We start from the raw sequence: 13,077 nt of genomic DNA, 5'->3' as shown, positions 1-13,077 counted from the left end.
ATTTTATTAATATTGGTTCTTTCAAACCAGAAACACAGAATATCTTTCCATTTATTTCTGTATTTTTTTTTCCATCAACTCCATATAGTGTTCAGTGTACAGTACAGCTCTTTTACTTCCTTGGTTAAATTTATTCTTAGAGGGGTGCCTTGGTAGTTCAGTAGAACATCTGACTCTTGGTTTTGGCTTAGATCTTGATCCTCAGGGTCATGAGATCCAGCCCCGCAATGGGCTCTGTGCTCATTGCAGAGTCTGCTTGTCCTTCTTCCTCCCCCTCTGCCCTTCCCCATGCTCATGCTCCCACACATGCATGCGCTCTCTCTCTCTCTCTCTCTCTCTCTTATAAATAAATAAGTCTTTTTAAAACAGTTTAAAAAAACCAGGGGCCTCTGGGTGGCTCAGTCATTAAGCATCTATCTTTGGCTCAGGTCATGATTCTGGGGTCCTGGGATCAAGCCCCGCATCAGGCTTCCTGCTCGATGGAGAGCCTGCTTCTCCCTTTTGCACTCCCCCTGCTTGTGTTCCCTCTTTGGCTTTCTCTCTCTGTCAAATAAATTTGAAAAATCTTAAAATAAATAAAAAAGTTTAAAAAAAAATGTATTCCTGGGTATTTTACTTTTTTGATGTAGTTGTAAATGGGATTGGTTTTCTCAACTTCTGTTTTCCATAGTTTATTATGTATAAAAATATAACAGGTGGGTTTTTTTTTTTTTTTTTAAGATTTTATTTTTTTGAGAGAGAGCGAGAGAGAACATGAGTGGGGGATAGGGATCATGACCTGAGCCGAAGGCAGATGCTTAACTGACTGAGCCACCCACGTGCCCCAAAAAGAACACAACAGGTTTTTATATAGTGATTTGTTTTACCTTGCACCGTCACTGAATTTTACTGGTTTATTAGTTCCAGTGGTTTTTGATGGGAGTAGTTAAGGTTTCTATATATCGTATCATGTCATCTGCAAATAATGACGGTTTTACTTCTTCCTCTCCAATTGTTATGTTTTTATTTCTTTTTCTTGCCTAGTTGCTGTGGCTAAGATATAAATCTTAACTTTTTTATGGTTTTAGTTAAATAAATATATAAATGAGTTCTAATATTTTCTCTCTGTACCCTAGCAGATTGTTCTCTCTCTACTTCAAGGCTACTACATTCATTAGATGGTATTGAATACTTCGGGAGATTATTTGTAGAAGTGCCATACTTCATTCTTTCGCATGGCATTAACGTCTGGCAAAACAAACACATACATACATAGAAGGAAACTATGAATTCTTACATTGGAATGGATTAATAGATGAATTTTCCAGATGTAAAGTGCTTAAATTTTCCATTATGCTACTAAAATAATCTTTCTTCTTATTTTAACAGATATCAGACACCCTGAAGAACTTTCTCTCTTGAAAAAACCCAGAGATCCAACTAAGAAAAAAAAGAAAAAGCTAGATGACCAGTCTGAAGATGAGGCACTTGAATTAGAGGGGCCCCTTATCACTCCTGGATCAGGTAAGACTTTGCAGAGGCATAGTGTGCTAACCGTGGATGTGTCTATATGTTTGTGGTTTTTTGACAAATGGTATACGTAGGTCCAGAGAGTGATCAACTTTAAAAAACTCTCTTTCATCACTTTTCCCCCTCAGTCATCATGAAATCACCACTGAGGTCTGTCATGTACAAAGCATTGTGTCAGGTGTTAATAGCTGCATCAATAAAAAAGGAAGGCTGGTTCTCTGCTCAGGAAGAATCAGAAAGGGGCAATCAACACTTTAACTGGGCTCAGTTTTTGCATTGCAAAAATTGGACAGTTTTCTTAGTATTTAGTTCCTTTTTTCTATATTCTGTGAAAACCACAATTACTTAGTTAAGACGTGATTACTTCTGTGGGTTACTTAAAATCTCTGTGCTTTGCAAATACTGGTCCTTTTTCACCTTTTTCCTTTAAGGTTTTGCCCCTTAAAGAAGCTTCCTCACATTTCCTTCCATTACCTCCCCAACCTGAATTAGGTATCCTTCTATCTTAAGTCACCAGACTTTTCTGTGTTACATTATATTGCATGTTCTTACCTAATAAATTTTGAGGTCCCGGCGTGATGAAACTGTCTCTCACATTTTTGTTAACCAGGACCTGACTTAGCATGTGGCATCCAGCAGGAGCATAGGCAGTGTCTTTTGGGTAGCTAGAGGACTAATTAAATGACATGGTTATTTTGTCCTGGGCATACACAGGGACTGGACATTACAGTTTCCCATGTGTCTCAGCCACACATTTATAAATCCATTTCTTAGGAAATAGGTTCCTCAGTCAGTAAGTAAACTAATTTAACTAATTCAGTTTGTTCTTGGTTTTTTACATTCTGGGGTAATGATGATAATGGAAACAGTTTAGTCCTTACTATATACCCATTTTATACATTATACTCATGGAAATTCAGTTTAGCATATTTTACTTGTGGAAATCACTTAATTCTCACTACAGCCCATTGCAGATTATGTTATTGTACTCATTTTAAGGTTGAAGAAATGGCACAGTAATGTTAGGAACATCTAACGGCTCATAACTTGTAACTTTTATACCCTTACTCATGTACTGATTGGACTTGGGAGATACCAAAAAATAAGACAATCCTAGCTCATAAGAAGTTTTTAGGCTAATTGAAAAACAGTTACTTTATTTATAAGGTATATTTATACTATATAAATGCTAAATGAAAATTGTAGAAAGTAATGTTCCAGGAATTCTGAAGACAAAACAATTCCAAACAGGATATATTTATTTTATAGGTTAGGGAGTTGAGTTTGTAAATTAAGCATTCAAAAAGTTCCAATGTTTTAGTGATAAACTCATCTTCTGATAAGTTGGATACTTTCCCTGTACTGGCATTTTTTTTTTAATTTTGTGGTCTTTTTTACTGTATTAAAGTTTTACATTTTTATGTAGTCAAATCTGTTATTTATAGTTCTGGGGCCTTCATCCTTGGTTAAGAAAATCTTCACAAATATTAGTAAAATTATTCTATTATTTCCTTTTTACACTTTTATATAATTATTTCATATTTACAAACTTTAACTCATCTGTAATATCAACATTTGTTATTTTTAATTCACCTGAAATTTGTTTACTAAGTGTGATATGAGGTGATATCTTGGTGGGAAATTTTCCGAAATGTATTAAATACTTGAGCACTCTTTTTAAAAAAAAATGTATGAGACTATAATTTATAGTATCCAGGTTATCAGGCAGATTGTAAAGTTACATGAAGTTTTTAATATTTGTAGTAGGTGGCTCAAGACTGTAGTACTTGTTAAATTCTCTTTTCCTCCTTAACAGTTTTTGTTATTGTTCCGTATACTTGAACGAGCTCCTATTTTGTTGCTAAGTATGTTACTTCATCGTACCTACTTTCTACTTCAAATATGTTGTAAATTTGGCAATCAGGAATACAAGGTAGTTGGGATTGTCACTGAACTGAGACTTAGAAGGAATGTAAAATGTACACACCCTCCGTCCCAGCAGTGCTATTGGAATTAGGAAATAACAAACATACCTGGTGGAAGGCATTTGCTGGAAGGTGTATTTGCAGCAACGGTGAAGTCCACAAAATTCTAAAGAAATGAATGCACACGAATCGGGAATGGCTTAAATAAGTTATGGTACCCAGGAGGTGGTGTGTGTAGCTTCAATCAGAATGGCTGATTTATAGCTTGGCTCTGAAATGTAATAGCTTTTGGCACTTGACAACTTACTTAGACCCCTCAGTTTTCTTCTCTAAAATGAGAATAATAGGATTGTTGGAAACACTAATTAAGTTACTACTGTGGAGTACCTAACAAAATAAGAATAGAAACAATGAAGTGTAGAATATACAAAGTAGAGGAAATTGAGAGGGCAGAGAAGTGATCGGGTAGCTGATTCTATTAAATGTTAATTTAGGGGAATATGTTTTAGAAACTTCATAAAGAAAATTGTCGGTTCTAACTGCATTTAATTCTGAAGAGTAATTACAGTCCATCATACTAGGAACAAAATTTCAATATTCTGACATTCCTAGTAAAAGACTTGTTTGCTAGATCTTTGAAATACACAAAGAGAAGATTTTGCCCAGAAGATAATGTTTTTCTGTCCCTTATTTACATATGTACTCTCTATAGCAGGATTATTCTTTGCCCACCTGAGCTGGAGTAATGTTTTCAGCCCTTTTAATTACTACAGGGTGCCCAAGTAACCCTTTCACAAAAATGCCTTTGTAATTTTTTAAAGTTCTGGCTTTTAAGGATATCACTGACTATCACAATGCCCTTTAAAGCTAAGAAAGGAGAACTGACAGCTGTTTATTTAACATATAATGTATTATAGTTTCAGGGGTACAGGTCTGTGATTCATCAGTCTTAACACACTCCACAGTGCTCACCATAGCACATACCCTCCCCAGTGTCCACCCCCAGCCATCCCATCCCTCTCACCCACTCTCCATTCCAGCAACCCTCAGTTTGTCTCCTGAGATCAAGAGTCTCTTACAGTTTGTCTCCCTCTCTGGTTTCGTCCTGTTTCATTTTTTCCTTCCCTTCCCCTTTGATCTTGTTTCTCAAATCCCTCATATCAGTGAGATCATATGATAGTTGTCTTTCTCTAATTGACTTACTTCACTTAGCATAATACCTGCTAGTTCCATCCACGTCCTTGCAAATGGCAAAATTTCAATTTTTTGATGGCTGCATAATATTCCATTGTATATGTATACCATATCTTCTTTATCCATTCATCTGTTGATGGACATCTAGACTCTTTCCATAATTTGGCTATTGTGGACACTGCTGCTATAAACATTGGGGTGCAGGTGCCCCTTCAGATCACTACATTTTTATCTTTAGGGTAAATACCCAGTAGTGCAATTGCTGGGTTGTTGTAGGGTAGCTCTCTTTTCAACTTTTTGAGGAACCTCCATACTGTTTTCCAGAGTGGCTGCACCAGCTTGCAGTTCCACAAACAGTGCAGGAGGGTTCCCCTTTCTCTGTTTCCTTGTCAACATATGTCATTTCTGACTTGTTAATTTCAGCCATTCTGACTGATGTGAGGTGGTATCTCACTGAGGTTTTGATAAGTATTTCCCTGATGCCGAGTGATAGCGAGCACTTTTTCATGTGTCTTTGGCTATGTGGATGTCATCTTTGCAGAAATGTCTGTTCATGTCTTCTGCCCATTTCTTGATTGGACTATTTGTTCTTTGGGTGTTGAATTTGGTAAGTTCTCTATAGATTTTGGATAGTAGCCCTTTATCTGATGTCATTTGCTAATATCTTCTCCCATTCTTTTAGTTTTGTTTACTGTTTCCTTTGCTGCGCAAAAGCTTTTTATCTTGATGAAGTCCCAATAGTTCATTTTTGCCCTTGATTCCCTTGATTTAGCGTTGTTGCTAGGAAGAGATTGCTGCCTGTTTTCTTCTCAAGGATTTTGATGGATTTCTGTCTCACATTGAGGTCTTTCATCCATTTTGAGTCTATTTTTGTGCATGGTGTAAAGAAATGGTCCAGTTTCATTCTTCTGCATGTGGCTGTCCAGTTTTCCCAACATCATTTGTTGAAGAGAATTTTTTCCATTGGACATTCTTTCCTGCTTTGTCAAAAGATTAGTTGACCACAGTTTTGACGGTCCATTTCTGGGCTCTCTGTTCTGTCCATTGATCTATGTGTCTGTTTTTGTACCAGTACCATAATGTCTTGATGATTACAGCTTTGTAATAGAGCTTGAAGTCCGCAATTGTGATGCCACCAGCTTTGTTCTTTTTCAACATTCTTCTGGTTATTCGGGGTCTTTTCTGGTTCTATATAAATTTAGGATTATTTGTTTCATTTCTGTGAAAAAAGTTGATGGTATTCTGATAGGGATTGCATTAAGTGTGTAGACTGCTCTAAGTAGCATAGAGATTTTCCACAGTATTTGTTCTTCCAATCCATGAGCATGGAACATTTTCCCATTTCTTTGTGTCTTCCTCAATTTCTTTCATGAGTATTCTCTGAGCATAGATTCTTTACATCTTTGGTTAGATTTATTTCTAGGTATCTTATGGTTTTGGGTGCAATTATAAATGGGATCAACTCCTTAATTTCCCTTTCTTTGAACTAACAGCTTTCTTTGTTGCTTATTTAACAACGTTTAGATACTGCATATTGCTTTAGTTACTAACATTGGAAGAATACATACTGAGAATGTCAAATCAGATACCCTGTGGCTAGCAAGTTTTTTTGTTTTTGTTTTTGTTTTTTTGTTTTTTTTTTTTTTACTTTGTGTTTTCTTCCTAGACTAGATCATGACAACTACAAAAATCTCTAGCATGATCACCACTTTTTCATAGGTTAGTATTCTATCATTGCATTGAGTGAGGTGGTGGGGGAGGGGTTGTTAGAGTGAAAAGGAAATTCCTAAGCATATTCCTAAATTAGGTAGGGGAAACAGCCATTCTCTTTCCATCATTCGTTAACAGTGTGATGCACATTTACGCATTTTCTTTTTAAAAATTATGACTGAAGACAAAATACAATTAACAGAGTTAGGACTTCAGGGGAGGTGCTTTTACTTAACATTATTCTGAACTTCTGAGTCTTAATTTAAACCAATTTTTTGTAGTTTAAATGATGGGAGATGTATTTTCAGTTGACTAAGTCAACAAGTGTTTATTTATGTGCCTCTATTATATGTCTAGTTCTATTGAACACTGGGGAATTGGAAGAGAAGATATCTCTCCCTTCAGGGGCTTAATTATAAGATATATCTTTTTTAGCAAAATTTTATCTACCCATTTGCTTTAATACTTTATTTGTAAATCTGTTGGAACCAGTTTAGCTATTCACTGAGAAAACATTAATGTAAAATTGTTCTCAATTTATGTGCATTTATTCAGTTACATTGAGCTGTCTTAAAACGGTATGGATTTCAAAGGTTGGTAAATGTGGATGTGTCTTTCACTGGACATTTGACTAGAGCACAGATTTTTTCTTTTGAATTGAACAAAAAAAACTTAGGTTACGGTTTCTAAGATTCTTTACTCTTAAATTCACTTGAAATATTTACTTAAGTTTATGATGCACATTAGGAAAAGTCTTTTTCTTTTTCCATTTCCTTTTCCTTTTCATTCTTTTGTTTCTTCTATTGTTACCTTTCCTTTACCTTCTGAATTCCTTTCTCTCCTTTCCTATAGGCACTGATGTTCTTTACATTGGCCCTCTGAAAGGTGAGCCTTGCCACAATTAAAAACAAAAACTTGGTCTGTCTGCTTCAGCTATATCTTTAACTTATCTTCTAATTCCCTTGAACTGATTTTTTTCCCCCCAGAATTTCTGCCAACTTATATTCTTTTGACCTTGTTATTATATGTTCTAATGTTATACAAATAGAGTTAAAGTTAATTTTTACATGTTTTCAAGAGAGGTAAAATAATGTACTAAAGCTTTCCTTCGAGAATGAAGCTTTTGTTTCACAATTTGCTTTATATAGCATGTATTTTTGAAAACCAAGATTCTGTACTTTATTCATACTTACTACCCATTTTTTATATTATTTATTAGGAAGTATATATTCAAGCCCAGGACTTTATAGTAAAACAATGACCCCCACTTATGATGCTCATGATGGAAGCCCCTTGTCACCAACTTCTGCTTGGTTCGGTGACAGTGCTTTGTCAGAAGGCAACCCTGGGATACTTGCTGTCAGTCAGCCAATCACATCACCGGAAATTTTGGCGAAAATGTTTAAGCCTCAGGCACTTCTTGACAAAGCGAAAATCAACCAAGGGTAAGTTTTAAAATAGAGATACATTGAGGGGTACCTGGGTATGGTTCAGTTGGTTAAGTGTCTGAGTTTTGAGTTTGGCTTGGGTCAGGATCTCTTCGGTTGTGGGATCAAGACCCTTGTTGGACACCATGCTCAGTGCCGAGTCTGCTTGAGATGCTCTCCCCCTGGTCCTCTGCCCCTCCCCCTGCTTGTGTATGTGCTCTGTCTTTCAATAAATAAATCTTTTAAAAAGATAAAATATAGATACATTGAAGAATTTCTTTCCCCAACTAGAGGTAGAAATATTTTATTAATTTTTTTCTTGCGTTGTTCCACTGCTCTTGTTAATTTGTCCAGGTGGCTTGATTCCTCAAGATCTCTTATGGAACAAGATGTGAAGGAAAATGAGGCCCTCCTTCTCCGATTCAAGTATTACAGCTTTTTTGATTTGAATCCAAAGGTACCGAGGGTTTAGAGGGATCTCTTCTTTTTTTCCTTTTTGTTTTGTTCATTTGGATGTTGTTACCTGGTGTTGGGATAAGGAATCATTTGTATATAGCAAGTCTGAATAATATTCAAAACCCAAGCTTTAGACAAAGGCATCTGTATTTGAAATAAGTCTGTTGTGTTAATAGGTTGAAAGCATAATTAAACCATGTTCTTTTGTGTTAAAATAATTGAATTTTTGGTTGATTTGTATTTTAAATGCAGTAGCTTGGTACTATAGAATTGGTAAAGTTAGTTTTAGCAATTTTTTTACACCTCTCTTTAGCTGTGTTTTTGGTAAAAGAGTTCTATGAAATAGTACCTTTTCGATGACTTTCACATTTCTAATTATAAATCAGATGTGGCTTCAAAGAAAAATTCCTCTAAGTCTATGTTTCTTCATATTTAATAGGCAAACATTATGTTTTTATCAAATGACTGCATCATCTGTGCTTTTCTGAGAATAGTTAAATTTGCTATGAAATAGAGTATATTCCCTAGAAAACACATGGCACAGAGATTTGGATCTTTTGCTTCCTTATTTATCATCCTTGGGGGGTAAACCTCTCTTGACTGATTCTTACCTTTCATGTCTAGATTTTAATGTATATACTTAACATTTTTATTATGTACTTAGGTTATTCTTTTTGTAACAGTAAAGTGTGTAATTTAGAACTACAGAAAATAATCTTAATACCTTTCAGGCCATATCATGTCTCATTTTAGTAAAACCAGTGCTGTTTTGGGAACATAGTTATATTTGCTGGGGAAGGGAGATGCTGTATGTTTTGTTAACAGTCTAAAATAGTATTGTTAAGACATTACTATTAATTTTTATTAATAACTAAATGGATAATTCAGTAACATATAAATAAATCTTTACCACAAGGTACATATATATATATATACTTTGTATTTCAGATTCTTAAAAGAATTACTGTTTCCAAGGACCTAAGTCTTGGTCTAAGTATGCTTTTCCATAGGGGGCAAGATGTTCCCTGAAATAATTAACTCTCTGATCATAACATTTTAGTGTGACAGGTTGCAATAAGAAACTGAAAAGCAGTCACTCTTTCCTTATTTTAAATGTCTTTCATGTTGTTTTCATTTTGTTACAAGCTCTGTAATATCTAATGATTATTTCCCTCTAAAATAACATACAGAATCTTATTTCTAATACTAAATAATAATAATTTGGTTTTAACTGTCATTTTTAATGGAAAATTAGATGTGGGTATATATAGATATACCTCACCCTGTAGGTCTCTTTATTATTGAGTATTTGATACTGAATAAAAATCCCAGAAAAAATGTATATTAGAACTTTGTGAGGCTTTGAAAGTGAATATTCAGTTTTCAGACTTTGTGTTATGTTAAAGGTAGTGTATTACAAAAGGACTGTGTCTCTTTTGCTGCAGTATGATGCAATCCGAATCAATCAGCTTTATGAGCAGGGCAAATGGGCTATTCTCCTAGAAGAAATTGAGTGCACAGAAGAAGAAATGATGATGTTTGCAGCCTTGCAGGTAGTAAGAGTATTGGTAAATGGGACTTTTCAAGGGAAAGGGTAGGGAATTATTTCTAAATAGTAACATAGCACTGTAATTTCAGTAGCATTTTGATAGTGTTTACTTTTTTGTTATGTAGAAATTGAGTACACTTAGAAGACAAAATAAGTACATGAATTTAACTTTTTTTAACCTAAGAGTTTAATGGTATACTTGATAGTTATTTTTCTGTATCCTATAGCAGAAAAATATCCTCCCATCCCCAGATATGTATTAGCTTAAAACTACCCAGTTTTCCCTTTGAAATAAGCTCTTTATTGCAAATCAGATTTCTAAAATGAAGCTTTTAATTGCATAATTTCCTAAGTAGCTGTGGATGATAATATTTTTCAAATGGCTATAACAAAAATAATACATTTTAAAGGTGATAAAATGTTAAGTTTACTGAAACTAAACAAATTTTTAGAATAATCCTTAAGAAGTAGATAGCTAATGTTTTCCTTAGATTAAACCAGTGTTATCCCAGAAGTGATTCTTGCATATCAGCTTTTCCAGAATTACAGTAGTGGTTATTAAAAGACTGTCATTTCATTATTGCTGTCCCCTTTAGTAAAATAACATAGGGTGGCACCCACAAGTCTGCATTTTTAGAGACACTGTGATGCATGCAGCTGACCACTACACCAGTCATTCTTGTTTAGTGAGACTTTAGTGAATGTTCTCAGATTATGGTAGAATTCTGGTTTTGCCTAAAGTCCTAACAAAATTGGTGTTAAGTACAGGAAGCAGAGTTGCCAGTTATGAAAGGCTTTCACTGTTGGGGCTCCTGAGTGGCTCAGTTGGTTAAGGGGGGCTGCCTTTGGCTCAGATCATGATCTCAGATCAAAGCCTTTCACTGTTGGGGCTCCTGGGTGGCTCAGTCGGTTAAGGGGCTGCCTTTGGCTCAGATCATGATCTAGGTCCTGGGATTGAGCCTCATGGGGCTCCCTGCTCAGCAGGGAGCCAGGGAGCCTCCTCCTCTTCTTCCTGAGCCCCACTCCACCCCACTCCTGCTCTCTCTTCCCCTCCCTCTCAAATGAATAAAATCTTTAAAAAAAGAAAAGAGGAAAAAAAAGCTTTCACTATAAAAATGATTTTATAAATATAGTACAGTAAATGTATTTTCCTTATGATTTTCCTAATATTTTCTTTTCTCTAGCTTTATTGTAAGAATGAATATAACACGTATGGAATATATGTGTTAATTGACTGTTTATGTTTTCCTTAAACCATGTTATCCCAAAAGTAGTTCTTGTGCATCAGCTTTTTCAGAATTACAGTAGTGCTTATTAAAAAATTGTCCACTTCATTACTGCTGTCCCCTCTAGTAAAATAACATAGGTTTTAGTCAAGAGCAGGCTATTAGTAAAGTTTTAGGAGAGTCAGCGCCCCTAACCCCCATGTTGTCCAAGGGTCAAATATACACATAATTGTATTTTTACAGAAATGGATTATTTTGTAGCTTTCCCCGACCCAGTGTATTGTAGGTATTCCATTTTAGGGCAGTAGAAAACGCCTCAGAAACCATGTATTTTAATCTGTGGAAACTGAATGTCCCAAAACATAACTTTGCCGAACCATTTTAGAATCTAGATTTAGTGAGAGAATTCTGAACTAAAAATCTCCTGAGTTCTTAGAAGCCTTCCCAGAGACTGACCCGAAGGCTCTAGAAATCCATCCAGTACCATAAGGGGTAGGGGGGAGTTTGAAAAAATGGCATGGAAATGCCTGGTATTTTTATCTCTGGCATAACCTACACTGAATTATTTTCTCCTTGGGGCTTCTGTTTCCTTGTGTGACATAAATCTACAGTAGTAAAAAGAAACAAATAATTAAAAGTAAGAAGGTATGGATAAAAAAATAGAAAGGTTAAGAGCACTGATTTTAAAGCGGTTACGTCTAAGTCTGTATTGTAACATTTCATAGATGTCCCATGCACCTCTGAAAGCAGAGCTGGATTTTAAGACCAGTCCCATTCATAGCCAGGTTTTTCCTGGATAACTTCTAAGGACTTTGCATCACAATCACCTGAGTCACTTAATAAAAATGCGGACTCTGGGCTGGACCTCAGATGTACTGAATCAAAATCTCTGGGGATGAACTTAAGAATCTGTATTTTTAAACAACTCTCTTCATGATTCTTTTTTTTTTTGTTTGTTTTTTAAGATTTTATTTATTTACTTGACAGAGATCACAGGCAGGCAGAGAGGCAGGCTCCCTGCTGTGCAGAGAGCCTGATGTGGGGCTCGATCCCAGGACCCTGAGATCATGACCCAAGCCAAAAGCAGAGGCTTTAACCCACTGAGCTACCTAGGCATCACTCTCTTCATGATTCTTAATGTTATTACTCTGACATGTGAGGTGACTAAGGGTCTCAGCCTACCTCGTTCTCCATGATTTGTGAACATGGAAGTTTCTGTCACTTACTTTAACACAACTGAAGGTTTAGCTAGAGACTATTCATTACCAATTCACTAGGTCTTAAAGTATAGAGGAACGCTGACAGTTGGCCCCAGATTAGTTGATTCAGTGTTCCCCATGAATAGACTGTATTCAGTGAATGAATACTTCAGAAATTTGGAATGCTGTTTAATGTTTTGAAAGGTAACTGATTAAGTGATTTAAAAGTTCTGCTTACCTTTGTGTGAAACCTCTGTAAGGTTAAGCATCAAACTCTAATTATTAGTATATGTTCTAAGTGACTTTAAACTAAGTATATTTAAAATCATTATTCTATATGCAAAGATTTTTTCTATCTACATGTAGGAGTGTTTATCACTACTCATTGTGTATACATACACATGTAAATATATGAGTGTATATATTCACATATAAATGTAATCAATCTTATTCTTACATAACTGAGAATATAAATATCTTCCTCTGGTTATGTTTTCAGCATTGAATTGAGGTGGGGATGGGGGGTGGTGGAGAGGGGAGCTTTAGCCTAACACTGAAAACTAATTTTCCTCTCCTGGGTAGTAGTAGTAATTAATATAAGGTAATCAGTGTTAATCCATTTTTACAAAAGACCTTATGCATATTCTGTTAATTCAGTCAGTATTCATTGCTTTTAGGACCTGTTCTAGACACAGGGAAAGCTGTGTGGGGCCAGGAGGGGACCAGTAAAAAGAGTCTCTGCTCATGTGGAGCTTAGTGGAGGACATGTTAACTCTTAAGTTCTAGGGCTTCCCAAATTAAATTCAGTTTTATACGTCCAAAGACCTACTTCTTTTGGATAAATATTTATTAGGATATTTAGGACACTGATTTCAGATGCCA

The 13,077-nt window shown here is 35.5% G+C and overlaps 1 protein-coding gene across 2 annotated transcripts in view; it reads left to right on the top strand.

Moving 5' to 3' along the window:
* LOC111160044 (fermitin family member 2) overlaps positions 1–13,077 on the top strand; it is an 88,763-nt gene that overhangs the window by 59,363 nt on the left and 16,323 nt on the right. For both annotated transcript variants that reach the window (XM_022522851.1, XM_022522842.1), the window contains exons 4-7: positions 1,369–1,503; positions 7,558–7,783; positions 8,120–8,222; positions 9,667–9,774. In XM_022522851.1, coding sequence (XP_022378559.1) covers positions 1,369–1,503; positions 7,558–7,783; positions 8,120–8,222; positions 9,667–9,774 — 572 coding nt within the window. The remainder of the gene's footprint in view (positions 1–1,368; positions 1,504–7,557; positions 7,784–8,119; positions 8,223–9,666; positions 9,775–13,077) is intronic.

The sequence above is a fragment of the Enhydra lutris genome, unplaced genomic scaffold, assembly GCF_002288905.1.
Source record: "Enhydra lutris kenyoni isolate GAN:26980312 unplaced genomic scaffold, ASM228890v2 scaffoldscaffold4, whole genome shotgun sequence".
NCBI lineage: Eukaryota > Metazoa > Chordata > Mammalia > Carnivora > Mustelidae > Enhydra > Enhydra lutris.
This window is presented reverse-complemented; position numbering and strand designations above follow the sequence as displayed.